General features: G+C 39.1%; 2 protein-coding genes across 6 annotated transcripts in view; both read right to left on the minus strand.

Moving 5' to 3' along the window:
- The window catches only part of chst3b (carbohydrate (chondroitin 6) sulfotransferase 3b), a 303775-nt gene extending 300966 nt beyond the window's left edge, over window positions 1-2809 (minus strand). For both annotated transcript variants that reach the window (XR_007424485.1, XM_007241665.4), the window contains exon 1: window positions 2506-2809. The gene's annotated coding sequence lies outside the window, so the exon portion shown is untranslated. The remainder of the gene's footprint in view (window positions 1-2505) is intronic.
- A 6919-nt stretch (window positions 2810-9728) lies between these two features.
- The window catches only part of sec31b (SEC31 homolog B, COPII coat complex component), a 31930-nt gene continuing 16877 nt past the window's right edge, over window positions 9729-24781 (minus strand). For all 4 annotated transcript variants that reach the window (XM_022662968.2, XM_049464784.1, XM_049464785.1 and 1 more), the window contains exons 20-26: window positions 22835-22994; window positions 21492-21872; window positions 19412-19470; window positions 16428-16553; window positions 16208-16327; window positions 14722-14793; window positions 9729-12798 (exon numbers count right to left, since the gene is read on the minus strand). In XM_022662968.2, the coding sequence (XP_022518689.2) occupies window positions 12619-12798; window positions 14722-14793; window positions 16208-16327; window positions 16428-16553; window positions 19412-19470; window positions 21492-21872; window positions 22835-22994 (1098 nt within the window). In that variant the 3' untranslated portion in view covers window positions 9729-12618. The remainder of the gene's footprint in view (window positions 12799-14721; window positions 14794-16207; window positions 16328-16427; window positions 16554-19411; window positions 19471-21491; window positions 21873-22834; window positions 22995-24781) is intronic.

The following is a 24781-nucleotide window of genomic DNA, read 5'->3' on the forward strand; positions in this document are numbered from 1 at the left end:
TCTTCACCACCACTTTATCTCTGCATCACTCTGCACCTCTTTCTAACACTCACACACATACACACACACCCACTCCCCACTCTCCTCTACTCTCTCCGCATCACTCTGTACCTCTTTCTCACACATAAACACACTTTATCTTTTCACCATTTTCACTCCAATTCAAGGTGTTTTATTGGCATGACAAATAGTGCCACATTTGTGTTGCCAAAGCCTTAGTTATACAGTTATACTCACTTATTCTCTCACTCTCTCTCTCTCTCTATTTCTCTCTCCACCACTCTCTCTCTCTCTCTATTTCTCTCTCCACCACTCTCTCTCAGCATCTCTCTCCATCACTGTCTTTCTGCATCTTTCTATCTCTCTCTTACACACACTCTGTCTCTCTCTCTCCACGACTCTCCTTCTGCATCTTTCTATCTCTCTCTCTCTTACACACACACTCTGTCTCTCTTTCTCCACTACTCTCTTTCTGCATCTTTCTATCTCTCTCTCTTACACACACACTCTCTGTCCAACACTCTCTCTTTGCATTTTTCTCTCAACCACTCTCTTTCTGCATCTTTCTGGATCTCTCTCTCTCTTGTACACACAAACTCTCTCTCTCTCTCTCTCTCTCTTGCTCTACACCCTGTACATTTTATGATCTCTCTTTCTCACTTCCTCTCGTCTGCCCTCACCCTGACCACACTGATGACATCACTGCGCTGCAGTTTGGGACGACAGGACATTAACAACTAAGCTAAATTTAACCTGCTAAACTCTCTGCGGTGCCCCCCAGGCCCCCCTCACCAGCCTCTAATTACCACACAGTGTGACAGTGGGAGTGTTGGAGTGTTTGGGGGGGGGGGGGGTGTAATGGTGTTAGAACTGGTGCTACTGGTTTCAGAGGAGATTTAACCTCATAACCCTATTTATCCATTTAACTCTCCTGACCTCACAGACAATACTTTCTACTAGATTTTGTAGCATAACTGTAAGGAATGTGATTGCACTCAGCAGCAAGAATGTTGGTAAAGTTGGGTAAGATGTTGGATAATCAGCAACCAGCCTCATTCCCAACTCCCAAACTCATCTCTAGCTCATCCCGAACTCCCCAACTCATCCCCAACTCCCAAACTCATCCCCAATTCCCAAAATCAACCACAACTCCCATACTCATTCCCAACTCCCATACTCATCTCCAACTCTCATACTCATCTCTAACTCCCATACTCATCTCCAAATTCCAAACGTATCCCCAACTACCATACTTATCTCCAAATACCATACTCATTCTGAATTCCAATACTCACCCCCAACTCTCATACTTATCCCCAATTCTCATACTCATCCCAAACTCCCAGTCATCTCTAACTCTCATACTCACCCCCAACTCCCATACTCATCTCCAACACCTATACTCATCTCCAAAGTCCAAACGTATCCCCAACTATCACACTTATTTCCAGATCCCATACTCATTCCGAATTCCAATACTCATCCCCAACTCTCATACTCATCCTCAATTCTCATACTCATCCCAAACTCTCAAAGTCATCTCAAACTCCCATACTCATCTTCAACCGCCATACTCATCCCTAACTCTCATACTCATCTAATGCGAAAGTATTAAATGGAGCTCCATCATTTCATAGAACAAACTCCCAATGCTCCACAGCTCAATACCGGAGAGGTCTATACCCCTCTAGCCCATGCCTGGCTTTAGGAATGGTGCCAATAGATTCACATTTATTAATCTGCTCCAGAGAGTTGTATTCTATCTGCAGTTCTTTACTGCAGTACAGCACAAACAGTGAGTGTTCATTTGCATTCCTGATACAATACAAAGAACACCTGCTCGATTCAAATGATGTTCTTGGAATAAGTTATGTACAACAGTTTAAATGCAAGAGCAGCTTTTATTGACGACTATTTATAAATAGACTACATAATGTATAAATACATATATAGTCTAATCTGAGTGACATATTTGATTAGAGTAAGAATCTGCTGGTTTGATCTGTAACTGACTAATAATGATCTGTAAGGAGTTTTAATGTGATTTAATTAATTTAAATTCAATTCAAATCAACTTTATACATTTATATATTTATATATTTGTACAGTGCAGTGAAACACTGTTAGGCTGTAAATCTCCAGTGCATTAATAGCTTAATAAATTAGATTTTCTTATATTAACAGTGCTTCTGTAAGTTCTGTGAGTATTTGTTTACTCTCAGCAAACATCAATAAAATGTGCCAACAGTTTACCCCCTCCCCCCACCAACTATGTCCACCCTGCCCCCTCGATAGCTCTATTGTGGTCCTGGTTTGGGGGTCAGACCCCCCAGTGCTTCTGGTTTGGTTCTGTAATATCACAGGTCAGTGTGGGTCTATGGGGGGTCTACAAGACCACCAGAGGTCCAGATGGGTTCTAGATTGTTCAGCAGAAGAAACCCACAGTTCTCCTGTTTACAGTAATAAACGTACATTAAAGCTGAATAACAGAATCAGACACAATACCACGTGTTCTCCTCGAGCTTCTTCCGTCCACAGCCGGCTGGGTTCACGCGCGCATCCCGCATGGTCCAGTCCCGGACACCACTTCAGCATGAGCTCCGCATCAGCCGCGAGCTCTGCGCGCACGAGCATCCGTCACATCCATACAAACCCGCGGCGCTAATCCCCACCCAAAACCGGGCCAATCAGAGAGCGCGGGTTAGAACCGAGCCCGGGACCTCCTGCACGAGCCTCTACCGCGCGCTCTCAGCGGACAGAGCAGAGCGCGCGAGCCCAGCTCCTCTCTCTGATCTCCAGCATCTCCTGAGAATCAGGAGTCTGGAGTAAAGAGGCAGAGCCAGAGCCTGGTCACGTGGTATGCCCACTACAATCTTAAACCAATCAGAGGACAGAGCCGGTCAGAACGAAGCCCCGCCCTCGCTTTCTTCGCCTCGTACTTGCGTTATTGTGAACGGCGGCTGCATTTCCTCAGAGTGGCGGTAGAGGGCGACAGAGGCAAGCCAGTCTAAATGAATGGGAGTGAATGGAGCTAACAAATCTATCAATTAATCAATTAATCAATTAATTAAACTATATTTTGACTCGGACGTACATTCAGTGTGACCAGTATGTAGTATTTACTAAATACATGGAATAAAAAAAATCATATTTAATCATCTTAAAGAAAAACAGACACATAATAACAAGCAAAAACATTGAAAATAAACCAATACTAAACATAACTAACATAAAATGATCAAATTAAGATAAAAGGGTAAAATAAAAAAAAGAAATTAAAACACAAATTACAATATATAGATCATGAAAATAATTTAAAACAACAAAAAAACAATAAAAAAGGGTTTAATGAAACTAATACAATAATATACATGTGATAATAGTAATAATAATACATAATGTAATATAAATTAAAAAAATATTAAACCTAACTATTTAAAAAATAATAAAACTAAAAAAGGCTAAACTATAAATTATGTACATAATGGCAGAGCAAATGTATGTAAATTCTCCCTAAACAAAAAAGAATTTAAATACAATTTTAAATGAAACAAATATTAACTAAAAAGTAAAGCAAATCTAAGATAATAAAGTTAATGATAGTTTTTCAAATCAATACTTTTAGTTTTTAGTTTTTTTTCTTCTTATAGAAAATTGTGTGTTAATACATTAAGATTTAATAACCCTGTATAGTTTAGCGGGATCCTCAGTTCAGGCTTACTATTTCTAACAATGGTGGAAGCTTTTTAACTGCTGTATGAGAAGAATACTACTCAAAAAGTAATAATATTAACAGCAGTAATAATACAATGTAAAAAAAATTAAAATATAATTCCGACCCACCTCTGACTGCAGGTCATCTCCAGTACAGTAGGGTTACAAAGCTGGGACCAATACAGGGTTCTGTCTAGTTCTGCAGAGTGTAAAAATAATCTGATTTAGATATTCTCACTAATATCCAGTTTCAGTCCCACACAGAGATCACCTGTATCACACCTGCCGTATGGGATGATTTTTGTGTATGTCAGCATGTTATTCTGTAAACACCTGAGATGAAGCAGACTCACGTTCCACACGGAGGAACCCAAGGAGCAGCAGGACCGAGACAGAAGATCCACTATAAGAGCTCTGCTTTAGATGTATCAATACATACAGTAATGGATCATTCTGGGAAAGGTTAAAGTATAAAGCCATTTCTAAAGTTTTGGGACTGCAGTCAACCACAGTGAGAGCCATTACCCACAAATGGCAAAAACATGGATCAGTGGTGAACCTTCCCAGGAGTTTCCGGCCGACCGAAATAACCCCAAGAGCACATCGACGACTCATCCAAGAGGTCAGCAAGCCTCAGTTGCCTCAGTTAAGGTTCATGACTCCACCAAAAATGGCCTGCATGGCAGAGTGCCAGGGTATAAACCACTGCTTGAGAACATTAAGAAACATAAAGAACATTAAGGCTCACTATAACCTGAAACAAACTTGGGTTTTGCAGCAGGATAATGACCCAAAACAAAGTTCTGACCTGAATCTTCCTCCAAACTCCAATGTAGTGGAATTACAACAATTCTGCAAAGAAGAGTGCACCAAAATTCCTCCATAGCACTTTAAATGCTTGATTGCAAATTTGGAAATTGTTGATAAGGGTGGCCTAACCAGTTGTTAGGTTTAGGGGGCAAACACACAGGGCCATGTAGTTTGATTTTTTTATCCTTAATAATAAAAACCTTCATTTAAAAAGTAAAAAAGTAAAACTACATTTTAATCTTTCAGTTTCAGGGTTTTAGCAATCTTATAGCTTCTGCCATAATTGTAAAGAGCGATAATTCTGTTTCTCACATCCTCAGAGAATTCTTTGCCATGAGGTGCCATGTCTAGATATCTAGACAATTGTACCCAAAATACAAAATTTAACAGCTCTGCTACCCATTCAATCATGGCAGCAGGGAAGGACAATGACATGATTGGGCACAATTTGCACAATTTGTTCCCTGTGAGGTATTCTCACTTGTGTTGCCAGATATTTAGACATTAATGGCTGTGTGTTGAGTCACTGCTACGAAATCTGGGATTAAACAGAGTAATCAACAGTTATTAAACTTTACATCACTTAGATCATAACACATACAGAAGGAACCGGTTCTGACCAGTTCTGCAGGGTGTAGAAATCATCTGATTCAGATATTCCCACTGATATCCAGTTTCAGTCACCTCTATCTCTGCCTTGGAAATATTATGGGATGCTTTTTGTGTGTGTCAGCATGCTAATGTGTAAACAACCTGGGAGAAACTGTATGGAGTGAATTTTGTGCCAAAAGTTTTACACAAAAAAATAAAATCCGCAATCAAAATGTTAGGAATCAAAAGCAAAGATTATATGTTACAAATTCAAAAGAGAAAAAATATATAGCAAATATATATTTTTAAATATACTTGGTTATTTTATTATCCTTTGCAGTTATTTGAAAATTATTTCAGTTTGGTCTTTGCTTTTATTTTTGTGTTTTTGTGAATTTTCTGTGGATTTTTTTTTATTTTTCTGTTAAAGACTTTTGCTTCTGGAATCCCTCTTTTGCTTCTGCTTCAGTTTTTTGCTTCTGAGTTTTGGCACAGTTTTCACGGGTGGGCGGGGCTTAGAAGAAGGGGTTTCCCTTGAATCTCCATTGGTCAGCTGGTTCTGGACTTGCGGGTTCCCTGAACCCTCGTCTGAGACTGACCACGCCCCCAAACACCCGCCAGCTTCAAGCGTCCTTCCAAACACGGAGTGAACAGCAGTTTCCAGCAAACAGCAACAGCAGCAGATACTTTTACAATTAAATATTATACAAACGTTATGTTTAATGTTATATTATTCTCTGTTTCACTCCATTTAAAAGCTCACATTAGCAAGATGTGCTAAATATTCACGCGCAAATTATGATAGTTACCTAGTCAATGAGCTAGTGAGTTAGCTAATTACCTAATCAGTGAACTAGTCAGTTATCTTAGTCAATGAGCTAGTGAGTTAGCTAGTTACCTAATCAGTGAACTAGTCAGTTATCTTAGTCAATGAGCTAGTGAGTTAGCTAGTTACCTACTCAGTGAGCTAGTGAGCAACCTAGCCAGCAAACTAGTGAGTTATCTAGCCAGTGAACTAGTGAGTTAGTTACCTACTCAGTGAGCTAGTGAATTACTTAGTCAGTGAACTAGTGAGTTACCTACTCAGTGAGCTAATGAGTTAGCAGGTTACTTACTCAGTGAGCAAGTGAGTTACCTAGTCAGTGAACCAGTGAGTTACATAGTAAGTGTGCTACTGAGTTAGCTACTTACCTACTCAATGAGCTAATGAATTAGAATGCTACCTAGTCAGTGAACTAGTGAGTTACATAGTCAGAGAACTAGTGAGTTAGCTAGTCAGAGAACTAGTGGGTTAGCTAGTCAGTGAACTAGTGGGTTAGCTATTCAGTGAACTAGTGAGTTACCTAGTCAGAGAACTAGTGAGTTAGCTAGTCAGTGAACTAGTGAGTTACCTAGTCAGTGAGCTAGTGAGTTACCTAGTCATTGAGCTAGTGAGTTAGGTAGTTACCTACTTTCAGCATGAATATTTAGCACTCTCGCTAATGTGACTTGTGAACATAACGTTTGTATAATATTTAATTGTAAAAGTATCTGCTGCTGTTGCTGTTTGCTGGAAGCTGCTGTTCACTCCGTGTTTGGAAGGACGCTTGAAGCTGGCGGGTGTTTGGGGGCGTGGTCAGTCTCAGACGAGGGTTCAGGGAACCCGCCAGTCCAGAACCAGCTGACCAATGGAGATTCAAGGGAAACCCCTTCTTCTAAGCCCCGCCCACCCGTGAAAACTGTGCCAAAACTCAGAAGCAAAAAACTGAAGCAGAAGCAAAAGAGGGATTCCAGAAGCAAAAGTCTTTAACAGAAAAATCCAAAAAAATCCACAGAAAATTCACAAAAACACAAAAATAAAAGCAAAGACCAAACTGAAATAATTTTCAAATAACTGCAAAGGATAATAAAATAACCAAGTATATTTAAAATATATATATTTGCTATATATTTTTTCTCTTTTGAATTTGTAACATATAATCTTTGCTTTTGATTCCTAACATTTTGATTGCGGATTTTATTTTTTTGTGTAAAACTTTTGGCACAAAATTCACTCCATAAAACTGGACCCACGTTCTACATAGAGGAACCCAAGGAGCACCGGGACCGAGGCAGAAAATCCACTATAAAAGCTCTGCTTTAGATTTATTAATACATACATTATTGGAGCTGCTTAATAATGAGATATAATAAGAGTTCAGTTGTAATTTGATTTTATTTGAGGCTGCAGATCAGATCTCGATAACAGTAATTAATTCAGATTCCACTTCAGTATCAGACTTTATTTATTAATGCAAATATTATACTACAGTGGTGCGATAAAGTGTTTGCCTCTTCATGATTTCTTTTATTTTTTGCATGTTTGTCACTCTTAAATGTCTCCTTCCGCTAAAAAAAAAATCCTCAGAAATATGAGTTGATCAAAGAGAGACGTTTGGTGTCGACTTAAACCAGTGACTTCATGGCGTCGCCCACCTCGGCTCAGGACCGCCCACAGACAGCGCTGAACCCACGCTGGAGCAGAGCCAACACTGTCTCGTTAGCTAAGGAGGAGCTAACAGCTCTGTTTACAGCTTATGTTTACAGCAGCTAGTTAGCATTACCTATCTTGGGTTTAAATCGGATCTCCGATGGATTCCACGTTTTACAGAGACCTTAAATGTACACTAGAGAAGCACAGTTTGACAAGGTAGCATAACTCGGCAGAACACTGGTCAAAGAAACAAAATTCCTTCACAACTAGGGTGACCAGACGTCCTCTTTTTCCTGGACATGTCCTACTTTTGAGAAGTAAAAAAAAAATAAAAAATTTTGTTTGACTGTACAGTGCATTATGATTAGAATTGCCACGCCGTTCCATTCCACTCCATTCCAGGTTTTTCTGTATCAAAAATTAGTCAAAGTTAGTATTACACAGGGACTTTGAGGTGATGGAAAAAACGTTAATAAAGTTAGTATTACACAGGGACTTTGAGGTGATGGAGGTAACGTTAGTAAAGTTAGGATAACACAGGGACTTTGAGGTGATGGAGGTAACGTTAGCTCTATTACATGAGAATGATGAGCAGCAATTTTAGGCTACATCATTTTATTTTAGATATTTAGGTTAAAGCTGTGTTGAAAGGCTGCATAGCGTGAGTTTTGTAGCATCTATGCTGTGAATCAACATGTTTTAAAAAGCACTAAAACAAGTGAAATAAAATATTTTAAAACTGATAAATGATCAGTTAACTTAAAAAGTAAGTGTGAAAAATATAAAAGTAATATTAGCAAAAAGGTATGCCCACACTGAATAAGAGTAAAACGGTCAAATGCTTTTAAGACATAGTTGCGTTGCATGAATTCATAAAGCAGCCCTGTTTGTAGCCTGATACATATACATGTTATAGCTGTTTAAAGGAGGAAGCACCTTTAACCTGAAGAAAGAGCTGTTATATCAGAGAAAGGTAGCAAACTGTGTAAACATCCAAATACAGAGCACCTAAAAACACACACGCACGCACGCACGCACACACACGCCATACTGGAATTGACTTTAAAGGTTCAAAACACACAATCTAGCACCTAAAACTCAAATTATCATACTTTTATTTTATGTTGAATTAAAAGTATTATTTATAACCAGCAGTAGACGTTTGTATGTCAAATATTTCATCAAAATCCAGACTTTTCACATTCCAATTTGACTTTTAACTTAAATCTATAAATTTTAAATATTTGTATTAAATTCTTACATTTTTGGACCTGAACTCATTCTAATTCAGAGTTAACATTCAGAGGAACATTTATGTGTTTACGTGTTGTGGCACAAATTAAGAAACGTTTTAATCAGTATATTGTATCATTGCATAACAACCATTTACATTTACTCATTTTTTTAATGCAGTGCTTTTTTTATTGTTTATTACAAATGTTCTTTTCAAGTTTTGGCCAAACCTTCACACAAACACACTTTCTTCAAAATGTACAATCATTAATGACAGATGGACAAAAATGGACATGAAAAACAATATGAAATATACATTCTGAATGACTAAATTACGCAATTATTATTCATTTACATGTTTAATTATTATTTAACCCCCGCAGTGTGTCCAAATACGACACTAGTCCATTAATTTAGAGCATTTCCTCACAATTCTGACCCCACAGTTAATATTACATCATTTAACATAATCTGATTTTTTTTTACAGTGGTGGTGAATGGAAGAAGGCATTGGTTAATTCTTGGTTAATGAATAAACACACACATAGACATTTTATTTACTGAGCAATCACATCAGTGATCCTACACAAGTCTTCTATATGGAGTTTATATGGAATGATGACGATGGTGAAATAACGGATCATTAGAACTGATAGTTTTTTTTTTTTTGGGTACTATTTTCTGCTGCACCACGCCGTGCAGCATGTATCCTGCCGCCAAGATTTGAATGATATGCGATGATTTTAAAAACAGGTTTTAGAGCCAGGACTTTCTCTGAACTCTGGTTAAACAGTATGTCCGTCAGGCATCAGGCAGTTAATAATTATACATTATATAAGTATCTATAACCATTTATTATGTTAAGATAAATCTGTAGGGGCGGGGCTTACAGCTTCAGACATTTTGAGTCCATTCACCACCACTGTACACTGTGTTCTGACTGGGGGAGATTACCTAGATCACAGCGTTTTACATTAGTTTAGTTTGAATATTGGTGTGTTTGAGCAGGTGAACAGTAAAGGATGCAGATCAGCACTGATCTGTTTGGGTTTAAATCGAATTAGGGTTAATGATCAGTCTGATCTTTAGGTCGTTATTCACAACTCAAAATCTGAAGCGAAATTGATGGGTTTGTTACATTTTGTACATTTAGTTTTACATTTGGTTTCACACTGCAGGTTAGGTAGTAGTAATTGTTTCCTACATGGGGGTGGAGTCTCCCTATACTTGACACTGGGCTTGCATCACATGGCAGAGATGCCTGTCTAGGTGTTGTGCTGAAATCTGACTTCCAGTCAGAATCTGACTCCCTTCGAGTGCAGAAGAATAGGCATGACAGTTTCCCCTCAGTTTCCTTTTACGTCCATGAATCTAGTTACAGGAATCACTAGCGTGAACTTTTGTACCCATACTGCTGAGAGATGGATCTGCTCGCCAAGGGAGGATGGATTTTACAGCTTCTTTTTCGTCTTCTATTGTTTAATAAGTGACGATAGTCTGCCTCAACTTCTTATAATTGGTCTGAAAATCCAAACTGTCCAAAAAAAAAAAAGAAAAAAAGAAAAAAAAAGTTTTTATACAGCAAACAAACTGGAGCATGGTTTAGTTCATATGGACCAAAACCACATTTGTTGGTGCTTTTGTCCACCTGCAGTTTTGATTCAGGCAAACATAAAAAGGCAGAAGGTCCAGACAAAACAATCAAGCTGCGACAGAAGTTTTAAATCCCATTAATCAGACCAGCGCTGATTCCTGCAGCTCTACTGTTCAACCCACACTTTTAATTAAACCAGCAGTTAAATAAATATCAATTAACCAGCATAAAAACAGAGTGAACCACCCACTGCTGTTGCAAAGTCTGTTAAAGATCAACCGTTGACGTATATCAACTTATTATGCAATATATTATACATCCATAATCAGTATATATAACATTTTTCATTATGAGGTTGTTGCAAGAATATAACCAGTTTCGACACATTTTGCCTGTTTTGGGTCTAATCTTCTCCCTTTCACCATAATAATATAATTACAGGAGAATTAATGACTTGGCATGTAAAAAACAAACATTAATAATATGATAATGTAAAATTTTTAACTATCATTATTATGATTATAAATGTTTTTTTTTTTTTCACTTTAAGATATCCAAATAATTGTGGATTGTGCATTAAGCTAATTAATTAAGTTGCACCCACTGCTGACACAGATGTGCAAATGCAGACACACAGCTTGTCAAGCCCCAGTAAAGAAGTACTGCCCATAGAAAATGACTCTCTAGATTAGAATAAGAAATATTAAACGTTTTCTCTGGACAGTAGAGACAGTTACTCCAACAAAATCAGGATAAACTCTTTGTAATATCCTTAATTTCAGAAGAAATAAGTAAGAAGAGTAAGTGTGTCAATACTTTTGCACACAGTGTATATTTCATTATAAGATTCTGATTTTGTTACTTGTTTTACGTAATTTTATCAACATTATTCCCTTAGATAAAACCTTGTATCTCAAAAAAAATAAAAATACTCCAAATATATATATTTTTTTATTAACAAAGTTTTGGAGCATTTCTATTTGTCCATTCATCATGAAATGTTAAAACGGTATAAAGAACAAGGGCCTGATGTACATTATGGAAAAAAAAGTAAAGTAAAAATAAAAATATATAGACTACAGCAGAGATACAAGGATTTTTTTTGGAAGGCCGTGCAACAATCGACCTTCAAAGGTGAAGTTACTGAGAAAAAAAAAACATCAAACAACCCCATAACAATAAATATTACCTAAACTGATTCCATTTCAGAGTATTCATTCAGTACAGGCCACAAGTTTGGACACACCTTCTCTTTTTCAATGCGTTTTCTTTATTTTCATGACTATTTACATTGTAGATTCTCACTGAAGGCATCAAAACTATGAATGAACACATGTGGAGTTTTATGTACTTAACAAAAAATGGGCTGGCCTCCACAGTCACCGGACCTGAACCCAATCCAGATGGTTTTTGGGGTGAGCTGGACCGCAGAGTGAAGAAGGCAAATGGGCAACAAGTGCTAATAAACACCTCTGGGAACTCCTTTCCTCTTTCAAGACTGTTGGAAAACCATTTCAGGTGACCACCTCTTGAAGCTCATTGAGAGAATGATGCCAACAGTGTGCAATGCAGTAATCAGAGCAAAGGGTGGCTATTTTGAAGAAACTAGAATATAAGACATGTTTTTTTAGTTATTTCACCTTTTTTTGTTAAGTACATAAAACTCCACGTGTTCATTCATAGTTTTTGATGCCTTCAGTGAGAATCTACAAAGGAAAAAAAAGTCATGAAAATAAAGAAAACGCATTGGCCTGTACTGTATATGCCTGTATTCATATATGTCTGTGAGTCTGTGTGAACAAACCATATAAACCCAACCTGAAGCTGATCTTTGAATTAGTTTTAGGCTAAAGTGAAAGTATCTCGGCTCTCATTTAAAGTGGACGAGCTTCAGCATCTGGAGTGACACACGTTCACAGACATCTTCACACACTCCTGAACATCATCACAACACTGACAGCACAGACACTCCTGTCACACACACCACTCTCTCTCCTCTCTGGGCAGAGAGAGAGGAATAACAACAACAGGAAATGGAGCACAGAGTTATACAGTGGTGGAGAATGTAGGACCTTAAGTTAGGAATTCTGCACCACTGTTTCTAATAATCAGAGTTCATCAGCATTAAAAAAAATAATAATAATAATAACAATATAAATAGGTTCTGATGCGATGTCTGCGTGTGTGATTTAATACTGCGTTGGGGTGGCGGTGGTCCGGAGTGTTAGACCCCCAGCTTGTTGCCGATGGTCATGAGCACTTTAAGGACGGGCATGAAGGCGGAGATCTCACTGAAGTTGCTGCTGCTGACCACCTGCGTGTGGAGCTCCAGGGCCCGCTGGTAGTTTCGGCCCGAGACACAGCGGCTAATCTCGTGCAGGCCGGCCAGAATATTGGGAGACAACTGGGGACACAGGAGGAAGAGGGGGGGTGTTAAAAAAAAAGTGACAGTTAAAAAATGCCCCCCATCTTATATCAAATACAGGGGTTGGATAATGAAACTGAAACACCTGGTTTTAGACCACAGTAATTTATTGTCCTGACGGACAGTTCTGGTGGAAACAGGAGAGTTGAGGTGCACACTGAATTCTGACGTGATTTGGTCAGCCGTGGTGTTTTACGTTTTTTGAATACAATCCGGGTTAGCACCCGAACATCCCTTTCAGACAGCTTCCTCTGACAGCGTCCACAGTTAATCCTGTTGGATGTGGTTCGTCCTTCTTGGTGGTATGCTGACATTACCCTGGATACCGTGGCTCTTGGTATGTCACCCATAATGTTGTGTGCATTGCAATGTTTTGAACAAAACTGTGCTCTTACTCTGCTAACTGAACCTTCACACTCTGCTCTTACTGGTGTAATGTGCAATTAATCATTGATCAAAGATTGGCCACCAGGCTGCTCCAATTTAGCCATGAAACCTCCCACACTAAAATGACAGGTGTTTCAGTTTCATTGTCCAACTCTTGTAGAGTACAGTGGATGAGACAAGCGGGTGCTTCTGCAGTTTATTTCAGCTAGATTATCACACACTGTACAGTGTACAGTTTAAAGAGAAGCTTATCAAAATGTCAACAGTTTTTTTTTGTCATTGTAATATTGATTTTCATGCATTCCAAGTTGACAAAAAAAGAAAATAAAACAGAAAAACAAACAAACAAAACTCAGTTTCCATACTTAGGAATTCATATTCAGTAAATATACAGCTCTGGAAAAAATAATAGAAACCACTATAGGTTCCCTGATTTTTTTATTTATAGGTACATGTTTGAGTAAGTATAGGTACATGTTTAACATTGTTGTTTTATTCTATAAACTACAAACAACATTTCTTCTTTTTTTCGTCATTTAGAGCATTTATTTGCAGAAAATGAGAAATGGCTGAAATAACAAAAAAGATGCAGAGCTTTCAGACCTCAAATAATGCAAAGAAAACAAGTTCATATTCATAAAGTTTTAAGAGTTTAGAAATCAATATTTGGTGGAATAACCCTGGTTTTTAATCATAGCTTTCCTCCATCTTGGCATGTTCTCCTCCACCAGTCTTACACACTGCTTTTGGATAACTTTATGCCACTCCTGGTGCAAAATCAGTTCAGCTTGATTTGATGGCTTGTGATCATCCTTTTTCCTCTTGATTACATTCCAGGGTTTTTTCAATTTGGTAAAAGCAAAGAAACTCATCCAAATTTAAGTGGTCTCTTTTTTTTATTAGAGCTGTACAATTAAAAGAGTGAGCACAGAACATCCCTCTGAGGTCAAGGCTAACTAGAATAATGTGATTATGTTCTAGAGAGGTGCAGGTAGAATGTAATTCATTGTGCCACAAATGTCACATTCCTACCGTAGCTAACTGACACTACATTAACTTCATTAATGCATTTATCTAGACTAGCTTAATTTTGGCCTAATGTTAATGATGCAGTTAATTAATATCTTTTTCAGTTAGTGAGGGTTTGGTAAACAATACAATGGTCTAATTACACTGACTGATAAGAGTACATCTCAGAACTTCATCATTAGTGTGGCGACCAGATACTGGCTAAAATATAAACAGGAGTTTTCAAATTGTTCACCATGACATCTGATTACGGGTTATAAACTCGCCCTTCAACAAAAAGAGCCAATCATCTTGCTGGTTATGCTGAGAGAGGAGCATGCTAGTAGAGCAAATTCAATTTATATGCATAACTCATCCAAATAAAATGACTGAAATACAGAGGCTATTGTCTGTTAATTGCTATAGTGATGTGTTGAGGACTGTCTGGGGTTTCTGAAATAGCTTAAGATTTAATTTGGCTTGTTTTGTTAAAAGTACGTTTCTCACCGCATGCTCACGGAGTTTGTCGTACAGGCTTCCGATACGCTTGGAGGCGTCGTCCAGTTTTCTTTTAGTTTGCTTGCAGGACAAACAGGAAAACACAGAAAAATCAGAGTAAACATATGCAGCTTTTCTAGGCATATACTTTATAAAAACAGAATGCACAATTTTTTTTTAGTTATTATTTGATGCCACTGATAATCTCACAGTTAAAAACCCACATTAAGAATGTGGGACCAGGCCCCACCCAGGAGAACTGGAGAACCACTGCTGCTGAGCTGAGTGATGGAATTTTACACACTGTTACACAATGGGTCTATAGATCCAGATTCCAGCATGACCGGTTTACCATAACTGTGTTCCATTACATATATACAGGGCCATCTCAAAAAATGTAAATATATTTGAAAAGTTAATTTATATCAGAAATTCAGTTCCAAATGGGAGATGTAATACACACAGAGTGATCTATTTTAAGCGTTTATTTCTTTTATTGTTGAAAAAAAAAAAAAATCAGTGTCTCAGAAAATTAGAATATTATATAAGGCAGTGTGGGCAATATTATATTTTGGCAGTGTGGGCAGTTTGCCAAATCCTGCTGGAAAATGAAATCTGCATCTCCATAAAAGCTGTCAGCAGAGAGAAGCATGAAGTGCTGTAAGATTTTGTGGAAAAACAAAACTACACTGACTTTAGACTTGATAATAAAACACAGTGGATCCACACCAGCAGATGAAAGACATGTCTCTCCAAACCATCCATCACTGATTGTGGAAACTTCACACTTGACTTTAATGAGCTTGGACTGTGTGTCTTTCCACTCTTCCTCCAGACTCTGCTCCCTTCATTTCCAAATGAAATGTAAAATTTACTGATGATCAGTGATTGTTTGGAGAGACAGGTCATCTGCTGGTGTTGATCCACTGTGTTTTATCAAGTCTAAAGGAAAATCTACAGCACCGTCTGCTTCTTCCCTCTGCTGACAACTTTTATGGAGATGCAGATTTCATTTTTTCAGCAGGACTTGGCACACTGCCCACAATGCAGGAAGTACCAATTGGTTTTATATAATATTCTAATTTTCTGATACATGGATTTTTGGGTTTCATTTTTAAGTTCCACATTTTTAACTGAATTTCTGAAATAATGTAACTTTTCAAAGATATTCTAATTTTTTGAGATGGCCCTGTAGCTGTGGTTCGCTGCTGTAAAAAGTTATTGTCACCACTACTGCAGAATGTATTAAATGTCATGGAATCACAATTTCTAAATTTTGCAGAGGGCTTTTAATCTACACAGAAAAAGGCAGCTAATCTTTTGGCATCCTAGTCCTGTACAGCTCGTATCTTTCAGCTGGAAAACAGACTTGTTTGTGAGCTGTGAGGTGGTACACTGAGTAAACTGACACTAAGTGTGATAAATGATGCTGAAACCACTCCAACCCTGACAAGCCCGGCTTTCGGATATGAAGTAAACCCGCCTGTGTGATTACCGGGTCTGTAGCAGCAAGCTGGCAGCGCTGCACTAAGCTGTCAAAGGTGGTCTTCAGGATCACATGCTCTGCTGGAATCTCCTTCTGCTCCACCCGCTCTGCAGGAAACTGCTGCAGAACCTGCACACACAGACACACACACACATACACATATACAGAGTGAATATTCCACTTCACTGAGTCAGTTCTCAGTGCAGGTTTATCCAGGTGTTCCTCTCACCTGCAGGCTGGGTTCCTGGGGGGCTCCAGGTGGGACCTGCACTCGGTCCTGAGGCATAGCACCCTCTGCAGGTAAGCTCATGACAGGGGCAGTGATGGGAGCAGGAGGAGTGTAATCTCCAGCAACCTGTACAACAAGACAAACACAAACACACACACACAAAATTAGAGTTTATTAATCAGGTGTATATTACTTCATGGGGTGTGTATTAGTCAATACGGTAGTGAATCAGGCATGATTATCAGTGAATCAGGTGTGTATTAGTGAATAAGGTGTGTATTTGTCAATCGTGTGTGTCTTACTAAATCAATTGTGTGTAATGTTTGAATGAGGTATAAATGAGTGAATCAGGTGTGTATTAGTGAATCAGGTGTGTATTAGTGAATCAGGTGTGTATTAGTGAATCAGGTGTGTCAGATATGAATCAGGTGTGTATTAGTAAATCAGGTACATTTCAGGTGTGCATAAAGGTGTGTATTAGTGAATGAGGTGTGAACTAGTGAGTCAGGTGTTGATTTGTGAATCAGGTGTGTCATCTGAATCAGGTGTATATTAGTGAATCAGGTACATGTCTGGTATGTATTAGTGAATCTGGTGTGTCATATTGGAATTAAGTGTGCATTACTGAATCTGGTGTAAATGAGTGAATCAGGTGTGTTATATTTGAATCAGGTGCGTATTAGTGAATCAGGTATGTGTCTGGCAAGTGAATCAGGCGTCTATCATTGAAGCAGATGTCTACTAGTGAATTAGGCATTAATAAATGAATCAGGTGTGTGTCATGTTTGAATCAAGTGTGCATTGCTGAATTTGGTGTGAATTAGTGAAGCTGGAGTTTATTCGAGAATCAGGTGCGTCATAATTGAATCAGGTGTGTCTTAATAAATCTGGTGTGAATTAGCAAATCAGGTGTGTATTAGTAAATCAGATATGTGTCTGGCATGTATAAGTGAATTAGCCGTCTATTATTGAAGCAGATGTTCATTAATGAATTACATATTTATTATCAGGTGAATCAGGTGTGTCATATTTGAATGTGTATTACTAAATCTGGTGTGAATTAGTGAATCAGGTGTTTATTTGTGAATTAGGTGTGTCATATATCTGATTTAATAATACACACCTGATTCATATGTGTCTGGCATGTATAAGTGAATCAGGCGTCTATTATTGAAGTAGTGAATCAGGTGTTTATTTGTGAATCTGGTGTGTGTTAGTGAATCAGGTGTGAATTAGTGAAGCAGGTGTTTATTTGTGAATCTGGTGTGTGTTAGTGAATCAGGTGTGAATTAGTAAAGCAGGTGTTTATTTGTGAATCAGGTGTGTGTTAGTGAATCAGGTGTGAATTAGTGAAGCAGGTGTTTATTTGTGAATCTGGTGTGTGTTAGTGAATCAGGTGTGAATTAGTGAAGCAGGTGTTTATTTGTGAATCTGGTGTGTGTTAGTGAATCAGGTGTGAATTAGTGAAGCAGGTGTTTATTTGTGAATCTGGTGTGTGTTAGTGAATCAGGTGTGAATTAGTGAAGCAGGTGTTTATTTGTGAATCTGGTGTGTGTTAGTGAATCAGGTGTGAATTAGTAAAGCAGGTGTTTATTTGTGAATCAGGTGTGTGATAGTGAATCAGGTGTGAATTAGTGAAGCAGGTGTTTATTTGTGAATCAGGTGTTTATTTGAGAATCAGGTGTGTATTAGTGAATCAGGTGTGAATTAGTGAAGCAGGTGTTTATTTGTGAATCAGGTGTGTGATAGTGAATCAGGTGTGAATTAGTGAAGCAGGTGTTTATTTGTGAATCAGGTGTGTATTAGTGAATCAGGTGTGAATTAGTGAAGCAGGTGTTTATTTGAGAATCAGGTGTGTATTAGTGAATCAGGTGTTTATTTGGAGCCGGAAAAGGGTAGAATGCCTTCTCCGGGTTGGGGAGGAGGTCCTGCCTCAAGTGGAGGAGTTTAAGTATCTTGGGGTCTCGTTCACAAATGAGGGAAAGATGGAGCGGGAGATCGATAGACGGATCGGTGCTGCGTCAGCAGTGATACGGGCGCTGTACAGATCCGTCGTGGTGAAGAGAGAGCTGACCCAAAAAGCAAAGCTCTCGGTTTACCAGTCGATCTATGTTCCTACCCTCATCTATGGTAATGAGCTTCGGGTCATGACCGAAAGAACGAGATCACGGATACAAGCGGCCGAAATGAGTTTCCTCCGCAGGGTGTCTGGGCTCTCCCTTAGAGATAGGGTGAGAAGCTCAGTCATCCGGGAGGGACTCATAGTAGAGCCGCTGCTTCTCCACATCGAGAGGAGCCAGTTGAGGTGGCTTGGGCATCTTATTAGGATGCCTCCTGGACGCCTCCCTGGTGAGGTGTTCCGGGCACGTCCCACCGGGAGGAGGCCCAGGGGAAGACCCAGGACACGCTGGAGGGACTATGTCTCTCGGCTGGCCTGGGAACGCCTTGGAATTCCCCCGGACGAGCTGGCCCAAGTGGCTGGGGAGAGGGAAGTCTGGGTTTCCCTGCTTAGGCTGCTGCCCCCACAACCCGACCTCAGATAAGCGGAGGAAAATGGACGGATGGATGGATGGATAGTGTTTATTTGTGAATCAGGTGGGTATTAGTGAATCAGGTGTGAATTAATGAATCAAGTGTGAATTAATGAATCAGGTGTTTATCTGTGAATCAGGTGTGTCATATATGAATCAGGTGTGTATTAGTAAATCAGATATGTGTCCGGCATCTATTAGTGAATCAAGCGTCTATTTTTGAAGCAGATGTCCATTAGTGAATTAGGCATTCATTCAGAGAACACAGGTGTGTACTGCTGGATTTGGTGTGAATTAGTGAAGCAGGAACATGTCCGGCATGTATTAGTAAATCAGGCGTCTATTAGTGAAGCAGACGTTTATTATTGAATGAGGCAGGTTAGGGTGAGTATTAGTGAAGTTGGTGTATATTACTGAACTGTTTGTGCATTAGTGTGCAGTAAAGAGTCTTACCTTTTTACTGCGGGGGCCGCTGCGGACAGCAGGGGGGTCGTTCCAGCCATCATGAGCTCCTGCAGAAGAAACACAGGTTAAGATCAGACGGGTGAAATCTACGGGGTTCTGTTTCTGCGTGAACACAGAGAACAGGTGAAGGGTAACACCATGCTAACGGCAAACATCAGCGTTCATTCATCATTAGCGCATTAGCGTAGCGTGTTGATACTGCTGCTGCTTTAGAGCAGAATCACACACTTCCAACAGCATCGCTTAATACAGAGCATTAACAACCTGCATCGCTACTAAAAAAAAAAAAAAAAAAACACCCCACACACTCTCACACACACACTTCCTGTCACCTTGTTCCTCGTTAACTGTTTTCCTCTACCCTGGATACAAGATGAGACATAGCTGGGTCTGTAGATCCTGCACACTTGTAGGTTGCTGAATCTGGTGTCTCATCTAGTCTTATATAGGGCTGCAACGATTAGTCAATATAATCAACAATGTCGACTATTTAAATTTGTTACAAATTTCATTGTCGACCAATCGTTAATTTGTAACAGTACCACATTACACAAAGTGCTGGGGACAAAAGCTCAATGGTAGACTTAGTTTGTGTCTCCAAAAAGATTACATATTAAATGACTGAATATCAGTCATTTCCATGTTTAAACAACATTCAGATTTTTAAATGCCATTTAAATCTCATGTTCTGCTGAATCTATCGTTTTTAGAGATGGCAGAAATAATCGTTGACTAATCGACTTATCGAAAAAATAATCATTAGATTAGTCAAATACCAAAATAATCATTAGTTGCAGCCCTAGTCTCATTACTGCACGATTGGTAAAGGTCTGGTGGCCGGGTAGGCCGTACAATCTGTGCAATCTATGAGGCATTGCCGGGAAGTTGCCGGGAAACTTGCGTGGGCGAGCATTATCCTGCTGAAAAATGCAATTTGGAAGCCCTGCCATAAAAGGAAACATATCGCTAAGCTGTTAGAAGGGCTAGATCATCACACCAGCAGATGGGACAGTGTGTCTCTCCATAGCAAAGACAGAATTAAAGCCCTCTAGACAAGGCCTCCATATTTAAACCGGGTCGTTGTTCAATCACAAGCAGAACCTGGATTTGCTGCTAAAGACAATACATTTCTAGTCCACGGCAGTCAAGCTTTCTCGTTTACGACACTTCTGCAAACAAAGGCGATGGCGGATGTCTGATGGACAGCCAAGCTTCGAAATTACCATTCTGATTCTCTCAGTCTAATGATGCTCCTCCAATTCAAAGGTTATAAACTGGCCAAAATGTCTTTAAATCCATTATAGAGTCATGCTGTGTGATTATTGCCTAAAAAAAAAAGAATTCAATTTTTTTCACAAAAAATCTGATTTTAGATTATAATCGTTTTACCCCCTCTACTAAAAATCAAACTACAGCTGACAATAAAAATGGTTCAAAACTAGGTTTACCTGTATAAAAAAAATTATATATATATATAATCTATCTGAAAAAAGCAAAGATTATTATTGTTTCCCACAATTAATCACGGATCACGCTGCTGACGCTGCAGTTACTAGAAATTGTAGAATTTATTTCTAGATAAATATATGCTTTATCTCACCGGGTGTCTGTGTAGAAAGTGCTGGAAAAGTGCTAGAACTTTTTTCAGTATGAGCTCAGTCACCAAGAGATATTCTATCTGAAACTGTTTTCTAAAAACTGTTTTTTATAGAACAGATGAGGAAAGCATTTTATGCCCTCTTGTGGTGGTAAGACCCAGTGTCTAATCGCACCACACCTGTAATCATTTACATATCTGCCAGAGACAGAACTGCATGCTGAGATTTGCAGCAATGTGTAAAACTGAAGAATAATTTTAATAATTATTAAAGCTGCTGTATTTTTTCCCCAAAACCTAAAGGACCCACTTTCAAATTGATCAAAAAACAAACTTAGTAAACTTAGTAAATCCTTTACAATTTTTTTTTTTTCATTAAAAAAAAATAACCACACCCCATACAGCATTATGAGAATGAGAATCCTAATGGTATTTCTATTCTATTCTATTCTATTCGGATAAAGGGGTTACCTGTGGGAGGTGGGGGAACAGATGGAGTGTAGGTTTTAGCCCCAGGCGCTCCAGGCCCTCCCTGCGGGTACCCCATCCCTGCAGGCGGGGCAGCAGTACCAAGGGGCGAGGGGGCAGTGCCGAGGTGTGGGGGGGCAATGCTTTGTGGCACTGAAGATCCTGATGGTCCAGAAAACATGGGCACAGGCCCCCCAGGCAGAGAGGTAGGGGGAATAGGGGGCATGGAGGTGGAGGGCAGAAACCCAGGCGGTGGAGGAGTGGGCATCATGGGCATCATGGGCACCATGCCCGCCGGGGCGGTGGAGGGAGGGGGGACAGGACCGGACAGACTGGAGGGAGGGAACATCAGGGAGCCGCCTACTGGCTGGGAAGGCATAAATCCTGAGAGAAATAGAGAGAGTGAGAAAAAGAGAGTGTGTTTGTTAGATAGAGTGGGAGAGTAAAAAGAAAAGAGAGAGCGAGAGCAAGAGAGAGGGGGAGAAAGAGGGAAAGAAATGGTGGTGACTGAAAAATGAAACTGAAGAGCATAATAATAATAATAATAATAATAATAATAATAATAATAATAATAATAATTACAACAATACTTATAATAATTTAACCGAATAATTCTCTAAAGATTCTGATTGATTAGTTCATTTTTAATTGATATTAATAATAATTGGTATTATATGGTGTCAAAATTGGGTCAAATGTTTTGAGAACCAAAAGTATGATTCATAACCAATAGAATTTAGAAAACATAGTTGTAAACAAAAAACTTTAATACTGAATAAAGAGTTTAATTTTCTGTCTTCTGTTTTTGCTTTCAGCTGTTTTTTCCCACAGTTACGCTTCTCTCAGCCTTGCTTTCAATTTAAGAACTTCCTCGCGTTTTGAACCTATTTTTACGGGTGGGGGGGGACTAGTCGGTCATTGGCTGCTGGAAATAAACCCCGCCCATTAAAGTCATTCCACTCACTCATATCAGCAAAAGCCTGCGACTTACGGCTTGTGGAAAATGGCACATTCACAAACTGTCACAGTACTAGGATTTACAGACCAAAACAAGTAAAAGTGAAAACTGTTTTTTTTTTATCAAGGTAAAACCCAAAACAGAAAACTAATCTCTCAATTTAATATTAAATATTCTGTTTACAAACTCATTTTTTTATTCTTGATATCAATAAAATTCCTTCAAATTGTAATTTTTCTGGTTATGAATTCTACTTTTGGTTCTCAAAACATCTGACCCTATTCTGACGCCATAGTATGCTTTCTTATTTGTTTCACTCCAACCAGACTGAAGCATCAGCTCCAAAAGACAATTAACAGCTGTGAGGAATCAGCTGACTGAAAGGTACCTGAAGCTGCAGCAGGGTATTGTGGGTAGGCAGGTCTGCTGGATGGGCGTGGCACTCCTGGTGTGTGTGTGGTGGGAGGAACTTGGGGAGTAAACATAGGTGGCATCGCTGGCTGTCCTGCCTGGGGCATCTGAGTGGGCGCTGCCGGAGGAAACGGCCCCTGGAAATAACATGCCGTAACAAACAGACTGTAAACAAACATACCTACAATCTGTGTGTCCTCAGAAATGGAAGTGTCCTTAGAAATTAAAGCGAGGTCCGGTACACACAAAGTAAATAGATACAGTTCAAGAGACACAAAAGCTCAAAATGTCATCAAGGGCCCTGAGCAACTTAGAGAAGATGACTAAAAAAAATCTCTTGTGCACGTGTAAGACACCTACTGCTTCAGTGGCAACTATAAAAAGTGCGCTGAATAAACAAGGAACCCCAACAAAAAAGGGACCCACTATTGACCACAAGGAACATCAGAAGATGACTAAAACATGCCAGGAGGAATTTGGATAAGGTGTCTTTTTGGACGCATGGACCGCTGGTATGTCTGGCGTGTGAAAAAAAAACAGACTTATGACCAGACTAGACCAGGCCTGGTAAAAGCATGTATGAGGGCCATTGATGATGTGGGGCTATTTTTCTGCAGCTGGAACTAGGGTTGGGCGGTATGACGGCATTTCAGTATACCACGGTATTTAAATATGGTGACGGCATTGTAAAATAGTGACGGTATATTAACCACGTGACGTGCCAAATCTGTACTTTGAAAAACGGGACATTTAAGACATTCTGCGCATCCACAATGAAAGAGCAGTGGGAGGGGTAAGCAGTTGGAGCTCACTGACTGGTTATGGGTTGGGGATTCTCACTGAGGAGATCATACAGCAAAAACTCAATAAACTCTACAGGTTTCACTAATTTTCACCGAAATTATCGCCACAAATAGCCACATTTGTGCTGGAGTGGCAATAAAACCCCAACAACCAACCAACCACTGAAATGATCCGATTTATCAGTTTATCCTGCAGCGTGGGGTGTTCAGTGTGAGTTACTCACAGATAAAGTTACAGCTGCTTCTCAAATATTCCTCATCTCTTGTTTCTCTACAAAACAGTTTTTTTATGTCCCTCACGCTCATAATAATACCATACAGAATTCTGCAGTTTCCTCAGGGTTTTCTGTTGTTATTTCACAGCTAGCTCGAGCGCTGTAAATATAAGTAATTATATATAAGTAAATAGAACTTTCACTTTCAGTTTTCATTATTTCGTTCGCTTTCGTTAACAATTATACTTGGTTACTTAGCTATATGGTGATTAGCATGCCATAGCTTTATATAAAATAAAAATAGTATTAAAAAAACAGATGACTACAAAACAGACTATTTCCTGGAGCCTGGACTTGACCCGAGATTTTACATTACTTTCATCTGGTCGGGTCGGGTCCGGGCAGAGAAATAAAAATCGAAATATCCTGCTATTTAAAAGAATGGAAAATTGATAACAATAATAATATAGTTCTGCATACTAGAGTTTAGATTGTCTGCCTGAACTTTAGATTGCCTTTAGATTGTCTGCGTGAACGCTCGGCTTCCTAGATTCCCAAAAATACCAGGCAATTTTAAATAGGAACGTGATGCTTTCTGTTGACAAATTAAAACCTTGATGATCATTGGACCTTCTAGCAAAACACTGATCCAAAGCACACCCCCAAGACAACCAAAGGCTGGTTAAAAAAAGTTCCTGGAATGTCCTGGAGTGGTGATCTTACTCACCACACTTAAATACAAATGAAAATATTTGGTGGGGTTTGAAAAATGCAGCTGCAGCACAAAAGACATCAAACATCACTGAGCCACTGCACGTGAAGAACGGGCAAAGATTCCGACTGAGAGGTGTATTTTTTGTCTCATTTATTTATATTACCTTTCATCCACATCTCTGTGTTTTGAGT

The sequence above is a fragment of the Astyanax mexicanus genome, chromosome 15 (assembly GCF_023375975.1).
Source record: "Astyanax mexicanus isolate ESR-SI-001 chromosome 15, AstMex3_surface, whole genome shotgun sequence".
Taxonomy (NCBI): Eukaryota; Metazoa; Chordata; class Actinopteri; order Characiformes; family Acestrorhamphidae; genus Astyanax; species Astyanax mexicanus.